Source organism: Mastigoproctus giganteus, chromosome 2 (genome assembly GCF_048544385.1).
Source record: "Mastigoproctus giganteus isolate SK-2022 chromosome 2, ASM4854438v1, whole genome shotgun sequence".
Lineage (NCBI taxonomy): Eukaryota > Metazoa > Arthropoda > Arachnida > Uropygi > Thelyphonidae > Mastigoproctus > Mastigoproctus giganteus.
In genome coordinates this window covers 196,797,468-196,819,670 of record NC_143576.1, presented here as the reverse complement: position 1 = coordinate 196,819,670, position 22,203 = coordinate 196,797,468, and the positions used below count along the sequence as shown (strand labels likewise).

The following is a 22,203-nucleotide window of genomic DNA, read 5'->3' as shown; positions in this document are numbered from 1 at the left end:
GACCAAACCTATTGGTAACTTTCTAGGCTTCCAGATCAGCTAGTGTATAATCTTGCTACCTCTATTCTGCCAGATAGTGACTGAAGGGAATCCGAGTAGTGGGTATGCAGGGGACATTGTCAAGGCCACGTTTTGTCAAGGATCTGGGCATATTCTTACCATGTGTATGCCATATCCAAAAATTTCATTACTTCATACAGCATGTCCCCCCAGCTTTTTCTAACTTTTGAATACACAACGAATTGTCAAAGTAATAGAGCAAGCTTATCTGCAAAAAGATCTAAACTGCCCAAACACTACCTAGTTCATTTCACAAATATACATGGTCTCAGTTCTAATCTCAATGATGTCCATTTCCACTTGCAGTCTGCCAAACCCCATTTACTTTTTCTGACAGAATCTCAGTTATCGGTTGATTCAACCACTGCTCATCTCAGTTGCCCAAATTATTCGCTGTATGATTCCTTTTGCCTCAAAGGTGGTACTTCTGCATATGTTCGTTCTAATATTCCCTGTTAGAGATTGGTAATTTGGAATCTTCTCTTTTTGATCTTCTCTGGTTTAAAATCTCTTTACCTCATTCTGTCAAATTCATCTGTCGTCTCTACAGTTCTCCCAACTCTGCTAATCTCTTGGAGCTCTTTGGCTTCCTCTCTTTGCAACTTGACTTTCTCCATACAACTTTCCTAACAGTGAGATAATTTTCCTTGGTGATTTCAATGTTCACAACTGCAGCTTGCTTCCATTCTCTAGTCACACAGACCAGCTGGACGGGATGCTGTGGCTTTTGCAATTACTAATGACCTCGTACAGATTGTTCACTTACCTACCAGAATACCGGACAATCCTAACCATACAGCCAACACACTTGATCTTTTTCTCACAAACAACCCTACTAAGTACACGGTCAAAGTGAGTGGTCCTTTAAGCACCTGAGATCACAACTTGGTGATTGTCTCTTCTCCAACGGAACCTTTATATCATGGCTATTCCCAACCTTGTGTTGTTTGGCATTACAAGAATGCAAAATGGGATGACCTGCGAGATTTCTTTTCTTCTTTTCCTTGGTTGAATTACTGTTTCAAAACTTCTGATGTCAACGTTTGCTCAGATCGTGTCAGTGAAATTATTCTTGTAGGAATGTAATCCTTTATTCCACATTCCACGTTAAAATCTTGTCCATTATATAAATCTTGGTTTTCCAATAAATGTGCTAAGGCTGTTCAAGAGAAGAATGTTGCATATCGTAATTGGCTTGTTTCCAATTCTTCAGTTTCATTTTCTGCCTACACCAAAGATTGCAACAATTGTAAAGCAGTATTTAATTAGTCCAAACTAGATTATGAACAGGCTGAGTAGAAAACTTGCTTCTTCCCCTAATGGTAGCCAAGCATTCTGGTCTCTTGCCAAAGCTATTGGCCGCATCTTTTGCCCATCTTTGCTCCCACATCTGTCAAAACCAGATGGTTCTATTGTCACTTCAGCAAAGGATAAAGCTGACCTGCTAGCATCCCATTTTTCTTCCAACTCATGTATTAATGATCTTGATAAAACACCTCCCAACGTTCCCAACATGCTCCATACAATGCCTTCCATGGTCTTCCATCAAAAGGATGTCAGAAGGATTTTGATGAATCTTGATACTCAGAAAGCTCCAGGTCCTGATGGTATTTTTCCACTTATATCACAATAACAAACTTGTACACAAACCGTTTAAATTGAATTAAGAAAATTTTAATACTGTAAAATAAAATATAGTACGAACAATCTACTTACAATAAATATAAAACTTAAATTGGATTAAAATAAATATATAAAACATTTAAAATATATGATAGAATAAAAGCGCTAAAACTAGACTGTAGCTTTCGGACGCATCCGCTTCCTTTCTCAACAGTAAGTTAAAACTTACACAACACATCCTTAAATAGCAGGTTCAAGGCACTTCCACACGTGGTTCAACCGGCGCATGGGCGGAACTCCCTTCATGCGTATTAGAACCAGAAATGGCTCGGGAACGCGAAAAGCAAAACCGTTCATCCGTACTGAGGACCACAGCCTCAAAGAGGGGATGCATATGCATACCCCTGTCTCTGTTAATAGTATTATTGTCTGATGAACAGATTCACAAGCTCCCGGTCAACGATGACTGCATCCTTTGGGGAGATCTGGTGCTGCTTCTACCAAAAATGTTCAGCCACAGCAGACTTTCCATAATCTGCGGCTTTTATGGCATTCATGTGCTCCCCCAGATGATCCTTAAATCGCAGCCTAGTTTCACCAACATAACACTCCCCACAAAGAGGGCACTTAATCACGTATACAAACCCACTACCAAAATCATTCATTATAGGGTCCTTAACCTGGGACACCACTGTGTGCAACCTACGCCTTGGCAGCTGCACACAGTGTGTGTCTGACATTCACGAAGCACTCTTGTTATATGCTCAGTAAAGCCCGGATAGTAGGGAATGTATGCAGTGGCAACTGGCACAATTGTGTAGGTTGCACACAGTGGTGTCCCAGGTTAAGGATCCTATAACGAATGATTTTAGTAGTGGGGTCGTATACGTGATTAAGTGTGGGGATTGTGGGGAGTGTTATGTGGGTGAAACTAGGCGGCGATTTAAGGAGCACATGAATGCCATAAAAGCCGCAGATTATGGAAAGTCTGCTGTGGCTGAACATTTTTGGGAGGAGCAGCACCAGATCTCCCCAGAGGATGCGGTCATCGCTGACCAGGTGCATGGGTTCTGGAACCGCAAGTGGCTCGAGAGCTTGCGAATCTGTTCATCAGACAATAATACTATTAACAGAGACAGGGGTATGCGTATGCATCCCCTCTTTGAGGCTGTGGTCCTCAGTACAGATGAATGGTTTTGCTTTCCGTGCTCCCGAGCCATTTCCGGTTCTAATACGCATGAAGGGAGTTCCGCCCATGCACGGGTCAAACCACGTGTGGAAGTACCGTGAGCCTGCTATTTAAGGATGTGTTGTGTAAGTTTTAACTTACAGTTGAGAAAGGAAGCGGATGCTTCCGAAAGCTACAGCCTAGTTTTAGCGCTTTTATTCTATCATATATTTTAAATGTTTTATATATTTATTTTAATCCAATTTAAGTTTTATATTTATTGTAAATAGATTGTTCGTACTATATTTTATTTTACAGTATTATTTTACAGTATTATTTTACAGTATTAAAATTTTCTTAATTCAAGTTAAACGGTTGGTGTATGAGTTTATTATTGTGATATGAGTTTTCCCAACCTCAGAGGCCTATTTCAGGATATTTCTCCACTTGTTCTCAAAATCTGTGCTCCTGAACTTACTCCCGTTCTTTCCAAAGGTGTTTTTCCTTCTGCTTGGAAATTTGGTCATATCCAGCCAGTTCCTAAAAGGGTGACAAATCTCTCCCATCCAATTATTGTTCCACTGCAATTACTTCTACTCGTTCTAAAGAAAATGGAGAAATCAATTAACCACCAACTCTTAAACTCCTAAAAACCTTCTGTCTGATCAACGATTACCAGTATGAATTCCGTCAGTGTCAATGCACTGGTGATATTCTGGCTGATGTTACCCATTTATGGACAAATTCAATATAGTAAATTAATAAGAGGAGTTTACCTCAATATAGTACGTGGAACACTTCCGTATGATACCCTCCAGAAATTAAAACGGAAAAAACGAAAAAATCGACAACTTACCGGTACATTAAAGTAAAATATAAATAATTAAAGTAAATTATAAATAATTAAATAATCAATTTAACACAATTCAAAATCAATTCAAAACAATTAAAATTCAAATTAACGCAATTAAAAGAATCTAACGAAAATATTCAAAACGATTTTTCTTCCTGAAGCTGACAATGCTTTTCGACCGACTGTCGTGATCACAGGAATGAAAATTATCGAATCAGGCTAAACCTGCAACTTAAATAGTGATTATGTGTCTTCGCGCATGCGCGTAAAGGTCCACGCATCGGAGATCAAATATGGCCGCCGAACATTAACAGAATTCTCGTGTAATTTAATTTCAACGGTTTCTGCAATTAATAGTCGCGTATAATTACGTTGAACGTTAAGTATTTTGGCCTCGTTAAATAAAAAAGTATGTTTTTCGTTAATGGCATGAAAGGCTAATTCTGACGCTGCTGAACGAGAAGCACGAACAGAGGCTTCGTGTTGATTTACACGGATATTAAGAGAAAACCGCGTGGAACCCTGATAAGACGAGTCGCAATCACCGCAAGAAATGTTGTATACTAGATCATTAATTTGTGTTGCGAACGCCGAAAGAACCGAGCGATTGTTCAGTATAGTGTGTAACTTCCGTATAGGCCTAGCTATAATTTTAAATTCGGTATCTTTAAAGAATCTGTTAAGCTGTTTGTGCCACTGTTCAACATATGGGACAGAAATAAAGTATTTTTTGATATTACTATTGTTGATTGGTGCAGTATTTTGTATCCTATCCTTAGCTTGTACCCTAATTCGATTTATTGTGTTAATGGGATAACCCCTGTTCAAGAATCTGCTAGTTAATATTTGTATTTCTGAGTCTAAAGCAGAATCCGTCGTTGAATATTTATGGGCATTTAGAAATTGATTAAAGATAATCGATCTTTTGTAGGTGAACGGGTGGTAGCTATTATAATGTAGAAGCATACCGGTGTTTGTGGGTTTTCGATAGATGCTAAATTGTATTTTGTTCGAGTCCCGGGTAAGCGTGAAATTTAGAAAGTTTAATGACTTAGTATCCGTATCTTCCCTTTCCAATGTAAATTTGAGTCTAGAATGAATATTGTTAAACGAATGTAAAATATCTTGGATAGTACTACTATCGGTAATAACTAGAACATCGTCTAAATACCTCCCATAGTATGTGATACGGGGACGAAAAGGTGTCAAATGTATCTGCTCAATCGTTGAGAGATAGATCTCTGACATTAAGCCACTCAGGCTCAAACCCATTGGTAATCCAAAAATTTGTTTGTACACCTTGTCTCGAAAGGTGATGTAGTTAGCCTCAACTAATAGTTTAATTAAGTGAAAAATCTCCTTTATAGGCAGCTTCGTATAATTAATCGGTGTCGAGTTTTTATTTAACATATCCCAAATAATATTTAATGTGTATTCAACGTTTACATTCGTATATAATGATGTAACATCTAATGAGAATAAATTGTCATTGTCGCCGAGTCTACAGTCTTTAAGATTATTAAATAATGTATCGTAATTCTTAATCCCAAATTGTATAACCTGTCTAAAAGGTTTTATAATGTTATATACATGTGTGGCTAAGGCTGAAAATGCCGAGTTCCTGTAGGAAACAATAGGTCGAATCGGAAATCCAGGCTTGTGTAATTTTACCTGACCAAAAAGTGCAGGAATATTGTATGTTCTGGACTTCAATTCCTTCAACTGAACCATCGTAATGTAGTCGTTTTTACGATATGTGGTTAATGTTTTATTGTATTGATTTACCAAATTGGTAAACAGTGTCGGGTCCACTTCACAATAAGTGGAGCTATCAGATACAACTGAATCTAACTTATTAATATAATCATGTTTATCTAGTATTACCACTGTATCTCCTTTATCTGCCCTCTGTATAATAATGTCCTTATTTTCTCGAAGTTCTCGTAAAGCTGAACTGTCATGTGTATTCAATTTAGGAAGTCGTGTTTCTTTTATGTTATTCACTACTTGGTTAACTTGTTGAATAAATACATCTTTTTGTGGAACACTACGAAGTCCAAATTCAAAATCAATTACGCATTGTTTTTTTGGCAGCTTTCGAGGTGGTAAATTATAATTTAATCCTTTGGATAAAAGTGAAATCTGGTCCTGCGATAGTGTACACGAGGAAAGATTTGTAACCTGTTGATGTGTCGGTTCGTTGGATACTGGGTGAGGGGGTGTTCGTGAACTAGCCGACATATTCTGTGGTAGTGCGTTATGTGTCTGTGGGGGGGATGTCACCCAACTCGTGTGAACTTGGTCGCAAGCTCGCGACAATGTGTTAGAATTCGTATGAACGTGTCTTGAACTATTCGATAGTGTTTGCAACTTATTAACGTGTCTGTTTTTTATTTCTGAGGCTTGTGCTTCCCGTCGCAAATCTATGGAGGTCTTCAATACAGACCAATCGTTCGGATGTAGATAATTTTTTAATTTATCGCGAAGCTTCCTAACCTGGGAAAGGTATTTTTGTTTATCCGAATATCGAGATTTTAAGGCAAGCTTAACAATATTACGTGATGTCGCCAGTGATAGTTGTTTTATGCCTGAAATTTTTTGATTTAAATTCACCCTGGCAAACTTCGGAACGATGTTGTTTTGAAGGCAATATTTTAGGAAAGAAATATGGTAACTTTGGGCCGAGTACCTTAGTGTAGATTTAATGTAATTTTGTACCAAGCCATTCAAAAAATCTCCCATAATTGTGTGTATCGATTGTATACTACTGGAGAGACAGGAAGTGAATGAAATAGTCAATAAGAGTATGAAAATTAATTTGATAGTATGAATCAGAGCTGTAATACTCAATATGTTCTACGTTGATAATGATATAGTAAATTAATAAGAGGAGTTCAATTCAATAAGAGGAGGACAAATTCAATGGAAAAGTTCGATGAAACACAAGCAGTTGCTCTTGACATCTCAAAGACTTTCGATCGTGTTTGGCATAAATGTCTTCGAAACAAACTTCCATCTCATGGTTTACCAACTGTTTTTTGTAATTGGTTATCCAGTTTTCTCTCTGATCGCTCACTGAGGGTATGGGTAGATGGCTCTCTGTCTTCTAACTTCTCCACTAATGCTGTGTCCCCAAGGTTCAGTTCTTTCCCCCACTCTTTTTCTCTTCTATATTAATGACCTTCTTCCATTGACCGGAAATCCTATCCATAGTTTTGCTGATGATAGCACATTGCATTCCACATTCCAGTTTGTGAAACCTTGACCTGCTCAATCAGCTTCAACTTCTCGAATATCTGTTACCAATTCCTTAAATGCCAATCTCCAGGTAATTCTCCAGTGGGGCAAAGACAACTTAGTTGATTTCAATCCTTCTAAAAATCAGTCCTGTCTTATATCTCACAAAAAAGGATTCTTCTGCTCCTATGCTTATTTTTGGTGACACTCCGATTTCTAGGCAAGATGATATATCTCTTTTGGAATTACCCTGAATTATAATCTATCTTGGCACAAGCACATTACAAATATTGCTTCCTCTGCATCTAAAAAATTTGGTTTTCTCTTTCACTCTCAGAGTTACTTTTCTTCCAAACAGCTGTTCACTCTGTACAAATTGCAAATCCAGCCTACCATATAATATAGTTCTCACATCTGGGGCAGTGCCCCTAAAACCTTTCTCAGGCTCCTCAATTCCATTCACAAGAGGGCAGTTGGGGTAATTAATGACTCATCTCTAACAGAGTCTCTCCACTCTCTGTCTCATAGACGTACTGTTTCTGCCGCATGCCTTTTCTACAGATACTTCCATGGGCACTGTTCTTCTGAATTGGCTTCTACAATTCTCGCTCTGTCTTTCAAACAGTCCGAACATGTGCCACCACCAGTCAACATCCATTTACTGTCCAACTTCAAACTCACAGAACCAATTTTTCATCTTCCTCGTTTATTCATTCAACTGCCGTTTTCTGGAACAACCTTCCTTCATACGTATTTCCTGAAAATTACAGTCTACAGAAGTTCAAGTCTAATGTCAACAAATATCTTCTTTCGTCTTCTCAGCCTCCAACCCAAGCACAGTACTAAGTACAATGGGTTTGGGGTTTACATAAAAAAAAAAAAAGTTGCTGATTGTTGTGACAAACTTCTATCTGGTGTTATAGAGGTGGGTAGTTTGAACAAACTGAACAAGACAAACTGCTAGATGGGCAGGTGATATGGGAAGTGGTATTTTTTTTTTTTGCTTATGCTGTATAAGCTTGCTTTCTTGCATTATTTGCCGCCACTGATACTATACTAATTACATTTTAAGAAAATTACATCCCCTCCAATTAACATTTAATGTGCATTTGACTAATAGAAATACAAGTAACATGAATTTTTTTTTGTTTTATGTCATGATTTTAAGATCTAAACTAATGTAAGCATTTTTCAACTTATGCCAACACTGAGCAAATCACTGATAACAATCTGCAGTCATGTGCACCAATAATTTTTATGTTGATTGGTTCCCTCTTCTACACAATTTCTTCATAGCTTTAGCTAAAGTTTCATTAAATCATAACATACATTCTTAATATATTAGCTATGCTTATTTTTTTTTAATCAAAACTCACCTTCCATGTGGTTTATTAAAAAATAATCACGAAACTGACACTGCATGAATTAATTAAAATAGCTTTTCACAATTCCATGGTAAATTTGCCTCTTTTTTGTGGTTTGTTGTTTATAAATAAAATCATTTATGAACTTATAAAGTGCATAGTTGAACCAAGGGTCCTAATATTTGACTTTCGTTAGCACAATGTCAGTTGGTTTAAGGTGAGCTTTGATAAAAATAAGCAAAGCTAATATATTAAGAATGCTTCCCTCTTCTATAACAATGTATGGATAATTCAGTTTTAACTGCCACATACATTCTTAAATAGGAATGGTAGTTGTGCAAGAAAATCTCAGACTGGTTACCTGTTAAAATCATAATTGCAAACTAAGTGGAATCTGTTACATTTTATGTCAGTTGGTTTAAGGTGAGCTTTGATAAAAATAAGCAAAGCTAATATATTAAGAATGCTTCCCTCTTCTATAACAATGTATGGATAATTCAGTTTTAACTGCCACATACATTCTTAAATAGGAATGGTAGTTGTGCAAGAAAATCTCAGACTGGTTACCTGTTAAAATCATAATTGCAAACTAAGTGGAATCTGTTACATTTTATTAGCTTTAAATAAATGAATAATTGATATGCATAGGCCAAATGAATTAAACACATTCTTACATCTTAAAAAGCATAGGCAAGAGCAGCATTTTTTAACCTGGGATCTTTGGACTGGGGGAAGGGAGGTGTAAATCCAGTGGTTGTTAAAAATTTAGAAAAATATTATTGTCATTATACTTTACTTTTGCTAAAAGCATAATCGAAGCAAACTATCAAAGAACTGAGGTGACACTGTTGCATGAATGCCTACAGACCACGAAAATTTCAGAGAAAACCAGCAAAATCTAATTTTTCACTTCAAAGATTAAACTTTGAAGTGAAAAATTGTTAATTTTTTTTAGAATTTAAAAAATTAAATTTTTTTAAATTGTAAGTTTAAATTTTAATTGGAATAAGTAATTCTTAATCTAAAGATTAAGAATCACTGAGTAGGAGATTAATTATTTGCTTTAATTTATATTTCCATACATTTATTATACTATTTCCATGCTAATTTACTGTTCAAATCTAATTTCTATGATAAAAATTTTGAGATTTATCCTGAATGCATCCTTCCATTATGACATTGTTCTTATGGCAAAAAAAAATATTCAACTAGTGAGAACTTTCCTAGAAATGCATTACATGTCAGTTGAAGCAGGTGTGTATCTGATATCATTCCATATTATTTTAATAATTCCAATATGATGATTTAAGAGAATTTATAATATAACAGAACATACACTCTTTTTCCAAAAGGAACATCCGCACATCAGGACAACGAGTAAGATTTCCCATAATATTACAAGCTTCTACACATATTTTCATTTGACTATGTGACAACAGAGGAAGAATTCCTAAAAAATATATAAACAACACATAGATATTTTAATTTACTGCACATTTATATATAAATTCAGTAATTTAAGTCTGTTACTGCAATAAATATTAACAATTAAAATTAAAAATAAGTAAAATTAACTACAATGACATGAAAGAAAGTTTCAGTATACTCTAATAGACTACAATTTAAACATACACACACATGCAGTGAAATATTCAATGATTTAATGTTAACCTACTGTCTGAAACTAATGGTATCTGGAGATTTTAGGATAACTGTTGAAGATGGAAGGGGGAACATCCCCCTTTCACACCACAACTATTTTTTGTATGTGAACTTTTGATCTTTCTTCTGTTGTAAAATGAGAAGAGTGATCTGTATCTTAATTTTGTTACTACAATAGTAGGTTAGAAAACAGGAATTGTGTCCATGGTTAATTTGCTAATTAAGGAAATTCAAATTAAGGAATTTGATTTGTATAATAATAAATACATATTTAAAAAGTATGTATTTATTATTATTGTTATTATCATTTTAAAATTTGTGGGTTTTTTTTTTTTTTTTTTTTATTTTGGAAATTTAAACCATTCTCTTGTATCAGGAAAGTGACCAAAATCAGTGAGAAAAAACACTTGGAGCCGCCACCATCACCACCACTACCTTCTCGGTGGCTGGAGTTTCTACCTCTATATCACTGCTTGGGGTAGCCAAAAGGGTTAGATACTCGGAGGAATCTATTTTTAAGCAAGTATTATAGCTTCTTTCAATTTTTCTAAATCTAGTCTTATTAATTGTTGTGTTTCTGAATTAAAATTAAAATGGGAAAACCTAGGGAACCCCTAATAAAATAATGCATATAACAAGTGAAGATATTTTCTGTGTATGATATGGCTCACACTATCATTTTTATTAAGGAAATTGATAGAGCTCTGAAGTTTATTAATGAAAAATTTGTAGATTTAGATTAAACATGTGAAATTTCAATTTCTCTAAATACAATACATAAACATTTCATTTATTATCAGAAATATACAAACCTTGCCAAGAATCACCAAGTTTATGAGCTCTTTTAATTTTTAAACATAAAAAAAGTTCTAAGATTTGTATATAAAAAATATTTCATTTATGAAGCAAAAGAAAGTTACTTTCTGCTATCCTCATTTGCCAAACAGCCATCTCAGAGCCTACAGGCATATAATATGTAAGATTATTAGCAGCAACCAAGGTGCTTACAACAACTTCACTATCCTCAATATAATTAGTGCCTTCCTTTTTACATACATCTGAAATGGGAAAACATAATTATTATTATATTTAAACTTGAAATGATGAATGTAAAATTTTAAATGACACAGCAAAAAAAATTACACAGAATTAGAAAATGAAAATGTTTAAACTCATTTCAGTGCTTGCTATTTTGCATGTGTGGGAATTGCTTAATTGTAATTGTAAAAAGCTATGACTTCAATATTTGGCAGACATCTGTATTGGGGGGGGGGGGATTAAGAATGCTTGGAACACAACTGAACACAAATTTGATGAAATTAATAATAATAAAAAAAGTTGGCAGATATGACTTTATGGAAAACATGGTGAATTTCTTTTGAAATGTTAGACTAAGACATCAAATAAGATTAATCATGATGTGCAGAAATTTGCCTTTAGCCAATGTGCGGTTGATAGTTGGAACAAATGTCTATCTGTTGTAGTGGAGGTCAGCAACTTAAATAAGTTCAAGGCAGAAGAACTACACAAACATTTGGAGAGAATGGATGAGTGAAATGGGAAGAGGTGTGTGTTTTTTTTTTTTTTTTTGGCTGATGCTCTATAAGTTTGCTTTCTTGCATTATATATGCCTCTACTAATGCTAACTACCTGCATGCTATATTTTCATACCTTACCTTCAAAATCCCATTTAAAAAACCTGTTAACAAATACCGTAGATTGCTGAAGGTTAATATAGAGCAGGGGTGGACAGCCTTTATAAATGGCTGGCCAAATAAAATGTCTGTGAGGGTCACGTGGGCCAAAATGTTTTTTAGCTTTCCACAATTTTTAGGATTATTAAAATGGTGTATAATGAAAAAATTGTCATAAACAGTTTTATGTTATTTATTGTAATATTTATATATAAGAGTACATATAATTAATTTTATTAATAAGAAAAATTAAATACAAATTCAAGATAAAATTACAAAAATACAATAGTAACAAAATACAAATACAATTCCAGTAACAAAAATTGCAAAATTTTATTTTTATAATATTTAATGAGAGATTTGATACTGTTTATTTTTATCAGTGAATTAATATCTGGATCGATATTTACTGTAGCAATGCCCAGAATATTTTCTAAATTTACGTCAGAAATTCTACTAATTCAAAAATATATATAATAAATGACAGGGCATTTATTATATATATATATTTTTAAAATGACAGTTGGCCAAATCATTCACGTTAGTGGGCTGGAGGTTGCCCACCCCTGATGTAGTGCAATCTTGACATACCATGCCTTCCTATATGGCAGTTTCAGATAAACTACACATGAAATCACATCCCCATAACAATCTAATTTCACAACAGAAAATGGCAAAAATAAAAATCTATACAATATCATTCAGGTGTCAACTACTTTTCAGTACAGTAAAAACTTATTTACAAATTCGCACAGCACATAAAAAATTTCAAAATTTTCTATTTCTTATAGCAATCCTAGACTTCAAAATGAGGCAGAAAAACCACTCATACTCTGCATTGCTATGAGGAATTGTCAAAATGCCATGCATGACTTGGTATTTGTTACATTTCAAGCTTCCTTGTGCACTTGTCAGTTACCCAACCATGAACGACTATGGTACACAAGCTTTTTTCTTCTTCTTTAATACTGCAAAATACCTAGTTATTTATCTTTAATTTTGTGAGTTTTGGAAATTTTTTTTTGTTCCAAAATAAATTCATTTCAATTTGGTTTAAAAAACTTGTTCTTCAAATAGTGCTATTAGAAGGTTAACTGGTTTTCAAATACAATAACATTTAAGTTAAATAATAGTTAACTTAACACATCTGAAAACCCAGTTGCCCAACCTGCTATCTACAGATTCTGTTTGAACAGAATAAGTATTTGTTCAGCTCCAGTAAAAGCCTTGTTATCTGGCACATTTATATTCTAGAACAAGGGTCACCAGTTACAGCAGATTTTATTGCAGCCTATATTATAAAACATCTGGAAAAATTTTAACAAAATTTTCTAATGCTCACAGTGGGTGGTCTAATATTAATAATCAAACAATCAATTAAGATTGTTTTCAAAATCAGTATATCAAGTTCCAAGTTTCAGAGTTCTTTTTTCATTTTTTGGATTAACCACTTTTTAGGGTCTTGATTTTTGACTTTCAAAATTTAATATTTCATTATAACACAGCCATTTTATAATGGTGTGACATGTCACACAACTGTCTTAAACATATTTCACCAATAAGAAGATTGTTAGTCACAATTTCCTGAGCCACGCTGGTTGCTCAATTTGCAATTCTGTGACTTTAGAGCTTTCTGAATAACATCTGGTTTAGAAACACTGTGGCAGATCTCAAGCATCATATGCCATATTACCAGCACTGAAAATGCAGGTCCTGGATTTAAACATATTATGGACTATGAAGTACAATGCATTGAACAATTCCTTCCTTAATACTGCTGCATCAGTCTGTGCCTGCAGTTACCCTTAACAACAGGAGAGTGTAGCATCAGTTCCTCACTCTCTTGGTGGTGACTTCTGGAATTGAACTAGCTTTTTTTTTTTTTTTGTGCAGAATCATAGTCTACATCATCTCCACAGTTTATTCTTCTGTAGACATGGCAGAGTAGGTTAAATTCAATTATAGTTACCCTGCAAAACTATTGAAACTTTTTTTTATCCTTCATTTTTGTAAGAGTTATATCAGTATGTGTGCCTACACATCAAAACTGACCATTTTGAATATACAGCAGACTCTCGATTAATTGGGACACTTCAAGACTCCAAATTAAAAAAAAAATAAAATAAACCAGAAATCAAAAAACTCAAGTAATAACTAGAATAGGTGTAAACAGATATTTTGCAAGTCATAAATAAGCGACAAGTGGCATTATAAGTCGTCATTGGGAGATTAGTGTACCTATTATCTTGCAACTCCCACTGTCTTCACACCCCTGCCGCTCAAAAAAAAAAAGAAACCGAATGTTTAGTTTGTTTTAGTGCGTCGCGTTGATTGTTGTGTTCCGTTGCAGCGCAAAAGGACAAATTTTGTTTTGTCAGGGATGTCTGAATTTTTTTTTTAAGTAAAATTTTTTTTTTTTTTTTTCAGAAATCACGAAAATGATGGGTAAACACAAAAGAGTTGCGTTTTCAGCTAAACAAAAACTTGAAATTATTCAAAAGTTTGAAAACTGTGCATCCGTTTAATCTCTAAGGAATCATTATAATGTAATGTTGGTGACCAAACCATAGGCAACACATAAAAAATATAGGACAGCTATTAGACTTAAAATCGACATCGCAAAAAATAAAGGGAAGCACCGTATTGGACACACAAGTAGTGTGTGGCAAGTTTTTTATCTATCATCATATTTTTTACGTAGGTTGCTGAACATTTTTTGATACAGTAAGTCCCCGACTTACGCAACTATGGATTTACGTAAATTTTTTTTCACTCAATTTTTTTTCTTTTTAGGATTGTAAAATTTAAAACAAAAATAATAAATAAATAAAGCAATCAATAACGATGATCACAGCACGCACAAATTGCACAAGTAAGATGCGGAGTAACAAGAAAAAAAATAGGAAAGAAGAAAAGATTCTTACAATTTATTTATGTTTTTTTTTTTTATATGACTGAAGATTTCAGTGAAAGGACACATTTCACCATAATAAAGTAAAAACCCACACAATTCCGGCTATCGGTATTATCGCAAATGCAATAAGATCGAGTTTACTACCCATTTATAATGATTTGCACTAACAGAAAAGTAACCCAGTAACCCAGAAGGTGCAAATTGTTTAATGGCAGTGACCTCCAGAAATGTGCTTTAGTAAAATGTGAGTTTGCATGAGGTGATGATAGTGTGTTTCCCCCTTAACCCTGTGAAGTTATTTTCAGAAAATTTAATTTTGACCGTTATCATGGTGCCGACTAAGAGAGGGCGGTACTAGTAAATCTATCAACAAAAGGAAAGCCATCGATTTGGATCAGAAAATTAAACTAATAAGGATGTACGAAAATGGCCAAACATTAACAAGTATCCCGCGGAATTCAGATTTGTCAATAATAATATAGTAGCAATATGTTATTAGTCATTCCCGAGTTACGTAAAACTCAACGAAGTAAGAAGTCCTGGAATGTATCTCTTATGTATGTCGGGGACTTTTGTTTGTATTTTTGGATTAACTGGGAAATCGATTATCCAGGATTTGTTTTTTACCATCTATCCCGGAAAATCGAGAGTCTGCTGTATTTAAATGATTTTACAACAATTTACGTAATTTTCTTTTCTAAAAGAATTTCCATGCCATTAATATAAACAGATATGCTTTGCACATTAATACCAAAAAGTGGCAAACACTAAGAATTGTATTTTAATGTAATGACATCACGGAATGGCATGCATTTAATTAGATAAAAATTTATACAAAAAATTATATTCTAAATTATCTAATACATAATGTTTATTTATTTATTTATTTTTTTGAAGAGCAACTTTTGCTGAAGTATACAAACTGCAAAACTCATTTCAGTGCTTGCTATTTTATGTGTGAGGACTGCTGTAATTGTAACAAGTTATGCTCATGAGGTGTTACTGCTACTGATGTCTAAGGAAGAGCACTTAACATGTATTTTCAACAATTTCTACATATATATCAGCATTATCAGTAGCATTTGATGTCAGAAAGTAAGCTTATTCAGCATGAACAAAAAAAAACACTCCCCATATCACCTGTAATAGTTTAAGTTCTTCCCTGATTTTATTCAAACTACCCACTTCCACAACAAACACCAGAAGTTTGTTCCAACAATCAACTACCTGCTGGTTGAAGGAAAATTTCCATATATTTGTCTTGCAACCATCCTTTCTCAGTTTTAATTGTTGCCCCCCTCATGTGTGCAGTCTGAGCAAGAGTAAGGATTGAGTAAGCACAACAATGCCATCAGCACTAAGCTTATTGAATCTATTCAAAGCCTTAAATACCTCAATAAGATCTTGAGGGTGCCTAGTTTCCAGATGCTACAATTTGTAGAACTGAAGTCTTTCCTAGTAAGGGCACTGTTTTGTTTTTCTCACCTATTCTTGCTACTCTTCTCTGCACTCATTCCAACAGATCGGCATCCTTCCTAAAATGAGGCCTTCAGACCTGTATGCAGTGCTAAAAGATGTAGCACTAACAATTACCTTATACAATGGGATAACCACCTCCTTATGCATGCTCACAAAATTGCTGTAGCCCCATGACCTGTCTAGCCTAAACAGCATATCTGCAATGCCCAGTGAACTTCATATCTGACTGCACAATTACCCCAAGGTCTTTTTCATTATCCACTACACTGACTACCACACAGTTGGTATGTTATTCTAGAATTACTGCTACCTATGTGCAATGCCTTGCATTTGTCAATGATTTTATTACTTTGATTGCCACTTCTCAGCCCATCTGCCCAATTTTTCTAGATCTTGTTGCAGTAGCACACCCTGATTACTCTCATTAACCAACCTGCCAATGTTTGTATCATCTGCAAACTTTAGACATTTATGAACACCAGCTATGCCTTCACAATATCATTAATAAATACAGAAATCAACAATGGGCTAACAATTGTACCTTGGATAACTCCACTAATAACGTTAATCCAAGAAGAGCAGTATCCACTGATGACCACAATTTGTCTTCTCCCACAAAACCATCCCTTTATCCAAAGCAGTAGCACACCCTTATTACTCTCATTAACCAACCTACCAATGTTTGTATCATCTGCAAACTTTAGACATTTATGAAGGCCAGCTATGCCTTCACAATATCATTAATAAATATTGTTGATTTACAGAAATCAACAACGGGCTAACAATTGTACCTTGGATAACTCCACTAATAACGTTAATCCAAGAAGAGCAGTATCCACTGATGACCACAATTTGTCTTCTCCCACAAAACCATCCCTTTATCCAAAGCACTGCCCCTAATACCACACTACTCCAATTTGTACAGCAGTCTTTTATGTGGAATACTGTGAAAATCTTTTCTAAAAATCTAAGTATATGATGTCAAAATTCTTTTTTGACATCATATACTTATCCAGTCTGATTGAATAGGGCAGTCTAGTTTGTCCAGTCTGATTGAATACTGTGATACATATGTATCACAGTATTCAATCAGACTGGACAAACTAGACTGCCCCTTTAAAAATTCCATGCAGCATAATTGTGTGACTGCAGTATAATTGCATTCCTGTCTAGAAGGTCCTTCAATAGGATTATTATAGGTAAGGGTTTGCCTAACTCCTATCCCTTAATATAATCCCATCCACCAAGGCACCTTTTTATGTTTAGCTTCAACAATTTCTCTTCCACTTTCCTCTCAGTTATCTTAAAATCATTTATCTCCACATCAGAATTTGACATACTTCTGACCTTGCCATCCCTAAAAAATTCCTCATGTATGAATTTAGATGTGAAATATCTATTAAGTTTGTCAGTAGCCCAAGAAGGACCACCAACAGTTAAAGCATTCATAGTGATCATTCGTGTATTAAGAATTTGCAGATAAAGGAACCACTAGGTGGCAGTGATCACAGTGTACTGATGTGGGATTTACTTAAAGATTTAATTACCATCAGGGGTAAAGGAAAGGGTTTTTGCTTCCATAAAGGTGAGTACAGTGGTCTCAGAAAGTTTTTAAATTCTGTACAGTGGGATCAACTGACGATGTTACCAACAGTAATTCTAAGTGGGAAGCATTCAAGGAATTAATTGTGGATGCTACTAAAGTTTCATACCAATTAAGAAATATTGTTCAAGTTTTAGGCCTAAATGGTTATCTAATGAACTAATGAGACTCGTAACAGAGAAAAAAAATGCATGGGATGCATATAAATTATCAAGCCACTCAGAAGCCTATGGCAGATATAAGCTAGACTGTAATCAGGTCACAAAGGAGGTTAGGCAGGCGAAGGCAGATTACGAGAAATCCTTGGCAAAAGATGCTAAGAAAAACAGCAAGGATTTCTTTACTTACATAAACTCTAAAAGGAAGGGGATGAATCTGATTGGTCCACTTGACATCGATGGTTCGATTGTTGATGATCCTGCTCAGGTAGCTAACAAACTAAATGAATATTCTGCATTGACATTCACACATGAGGAATTATTAAGATTTGAAAATGGCAGAAAGTTATCAAATTGTAGCAGGATAATTAATGATTTTGTAATAACTGAGAGCAAAGTGGAGGAGAAATTGTTGAAGTTAAACATAAGAAAAGCACCTGGGGTGGATGGGATCTATCCAGTTATATTAAAGGAGGCGGCAAAGCAACTAAGCAAACCCTTAGCCATAATTATGAGAGCATCCTTGGACTCAGGGGAGGTTCCCACAGACTGGAGATGTGCAAATGTATCCCCAATTCACAAAGGGGGATCGAAGGGTGACACGAGTAATTACAGACCAGTTAGTTTAACTTCTGTTCCGGGTAAAATAATGGAGTCACTGGTTAAAGATGCATTGCAGGATCATCTAGACAAGACTGCAGCAATAATTCAGACACAGCATGGGTTTGTTAAGGGAAAGTCTTGTCTGACAAATTTGATTAGTTATTATGATGTGGTTACAAAGGAACTGGATGCAAAAAATAATTTTGATATCATATATTTGGATTTCAGGAAAGCTTTTGACACTGTTGCGCAGGGAAGACTATTGTACAAATTGGAGCAGAATGGTATTAAGGGTAAGTTGCTACAATGGATAAAAGGATGGTTAAGTGGGAGAAGACAGAGGGTGGTAATCAATGGGTGCTGCTCTTCGTGGACTAATGTTATTAGTGGAGTCCCACAGGGTTCGGTGTTGGGTCCAATGCTGTTTTGTATATTTATCAATGATATTGATGAAGGTATATCAGGCTTAATGTCGAAGTTTGCAGATGATACAAGGGTTGGCAGAGTTGTTAATGACAGTAATGGCAGTGTGCTACTGCAACAGGATCTAGATAATTTGGGCAGATGGGATAAGAAGTGGCAACTGAAGTTTAACCTTGACAAATACAAAGTACTGCATATGGGTAGAAGTAACCTCAGAGAAACGTACCAACTGTCTGGTACTACACTTAAGGTGGTAGAAAATGAAAAATACCTGGGAATAATTGTGCAGTCAGATATGAAGTTTTCTGAGCAATGCAGACAGGCTGCCAGGGCAGGTCATGGGGTTTTGTCAATGATAAATAGGAATTTTTCTAGCAGGGAAAAGGAGGTGATTGTCCCTCTGTATAAGGCCACGCCTTGAGTACTGCATACAGGTCTGGAGGCCTCATTTTAGGAAGGATGTAGATTTGCTTGAGCATGTACAGAGAAGGGCAACAAGATTGGTGAGGGGAATGAAGGGATCCTCTTACCAAGAGAGGCTTAAGTTCTCCAAATTGCAGTGGCTGGAGACTAGGCACCTGTGCAGTGATCTGATTGAGGTGTATAAGGCCTTGAATGGGTTGTGCATGCTGAATTCTGATGGGATCCTTCCACTTGTTCAGATTACGAACCTAAGGGGGAATAAATTCAAATTAAGAAAGGACAAATGTAGAATAGATGTGCGGAAATTTGTCTTTAGCCAGCGGGTGGTTAATTGCTGAAACAAACTTCCATCTGTCGTTGTGGAAGTTGATAGGTTGAATAAATTTAAGGAGGAACTGGACAGGCATTTGGAGGGAATGGTGTGATTTTTTTTTTTTTTGGCTGATGCTGCATAAGCTCATACACTTGCTTTCTTGCATCACATGCCACCACCACTACTACTACTATATCTAGTGGACCAATGTGATTCATCCCCATCTTTCTAGTGTTTACTTAAGTGTTTGCTGCTTTTCTTTGCATTCTTTGTCAAAGACATCTTGTAATCTACCATAGCTTACCTAACCTCCTCTGTGATTGATTGCAGACTAGTGTATATCTACATTAAGCTTCTGTATCACCTGATAAGTTCTATGCATCCCATATAATTTTCTCCTCTGCGATGAGTCTCATCAGTTCATTTGACATTCATTTAAGTCTAAGCTTTGAACAGTATCTCTTATTTGGTGTAAAGAGCCTAGTAACTTCTACAATTACACAGGGGCTCACATCTGGTGAGTATGGGCTTGGCACACCCAGGGTCCTGAGCTGGATATCATCATTCTTCTCTTTCTTGGTGATTCCCTTCTACTTCTGACTCTCTTGGCCTGGTGCAATATAAGCCTCAGGCTTTATTGCACCATATGGCTAATAATAATAATAATAATTATTATTATTATTATTTTCCTGAATGCTTTCTATTTAGAATTTGCTGTTTGGTAACATCATCAATTGGTCCTACTGCATAGAATTTAACAACTGTTTGAGAACATTGTGATCACCTTTATGAACACAAAAGCCCTTCCTTTTCCCTCAACAGTAGTTACATCTCTAAGAAATTCCCACATAAGTACACTGTAATCACTGCCACCTAGTGGGGTTTTTTTTGCAGATTCTGAATGCATGAAGAATCACTGCTGATAGAAAGATCAAGAGTACTGCTTTCATTGCCTCTCTAACATGCTGGTTTAAGAATCTGTAATTCAATAAATCCACAAAAGTCTTACTACTGTACAAGTGACCAATCCACAAGTTCCAGTCAATATCTGAAAAGTTAAAATCCCCCAATATATGCCATTCTGATTTATCTATGTAGCTGTTTGTTATATTCATCATTGTCATTTTAGCTGATAACACACTCCAACTCTCAATTTTGTTTTTCTTGTTTATTTCACACTAAACTGGCCCAACATTGCACTAACCACCCATGTCAACCAGATGCAGAGCCTTAGAATTTGTGCTTCTTTACTAAGAGCATAACTAATCCCCATCTTTCGGTCCTACTATACCAAAGGAGAAGTCATTAGAAGGTTCCTTCCTCAGGTAACCCTAGTTCTCCCAAACCATCCCCATGGTATACTTCTGGTCTCTATGCAACCTTCTTCCTTACAGGGCACGGTTCCCTGAATGCAAAACTATGTCAACTAGGACTCGTTGTTGTTGTTGTTGTTTGTTATTTCGTTTTTAGGAGCATTAGCAACTAAGGCCATATTGCTCAGGGATATGCGGTGGTTATTCTCTGACCTTTCCGCATCCTCCGTATTTGGTGGTGACGGGCTCGAACCCCGGTCTAATCAAGAAGCGTGTGCTACGCACTGCTGCTCCTTCCCACCTGGCTACGGAGGCGCCAACTAGGACTCATCTCCAACCCTAAATGTACCTAGGGAGCACATGAGGATTGGGCACATGTTCTATATGACTATCCCTACAGATGTATACTAATGTCAAAGATAGGACCAATAAATCCCAGAGATGAAGATCTACTCATCTGCTCAGAACCTGGTGTAGGTTATCATTAAACAAATAAATACGTGGGCTGTGTTAGGGTAACTAAGAGTAGGAACATGTGCATGTATACTTGCATGTACAATAACGCTAGGAGCATTGTAAATAAATTTGATCAATCTGAAGTACTGATAAGTCATCGAATGCAGACACTATAGGAGTAGTGGAAACATGGGTCACTCAGACATTAGTGATGCTGAATTTGAATATGGGGGAGTATAAGGTATACAGGAAAGACAAACAGGACAGGAGAGGTAGAGGGGTTATGCTCTTAGTTAAGAAGCATATTAAATTTAAGGCAGTCCGTCCAGTTGACATGGGTGATGAGTGCAATGTTGAGTCAGTTTAGTGTCATACAAGCATTGGGAAAACAGAACTTACAGCTATACAGGGAAACAGAGTGGGCCAGAAAAATCAAAATGTCTCATAATGGGGGATTTTAACTTGAAAATGATTTTAACATGTAATGAGTTTTAAAGGTAGAGTTTTAAAGGCAGATATAATCTCCCTTGATCTAATGGCTGAATTAAAGAAGTTGTATTAGGCGGTAGGAACACTACGTCAATGTTTCGACGACTTAAACCTTTTGGATGTCCTGGTGGGTTATCCAGTAGTAATAAAACTTTGAAATCTAGATTTTTTCGCTTTAAATACTAAATCTAGATTTTTCCACAGCTGGCACAAAACAATTTAGAAAACCATTCTTTAAATAAATTGGCAGTTACTCAAGCTTTTCTATTTGCTTTCCAATATACCTGTAGCACATTTTTATTTACACCTTTCATTTCACAACGATGAGGATTTTTAAACTAGCATAGGTTTTATTGTGTAATCTCCTG

General features: G+C 35.6%; 1 protein-coding gene across 1 annotated transcript in view; it reads right to left on the bottom strand.

Moving 5' to 3' along the window:
- Window positions 1-22,203, bottom strand: part of LOC150089892 (armadillo repeat-containing protein 2) — a 257,400-nt gene that overhangs the window by 30,710 nt on the left and 204,487 nt on the right. The window contains exons 18-19 of the mRNA XM_090390120.1: window positions 10,888-11,025; window positions 9,642-9,755 (exon numbers count right to left, since the gene is read on the bottom strand). Coding sequence (XP_090246246.1) covers window positions 9,642-9,755; window positions 10,888-11,025 — 252 coding nt within the window. The remainder of the gene's footprint in view (window positions 1-9,641; window positions 9,756-10,887; window positions 11,026-22,203) is intronic.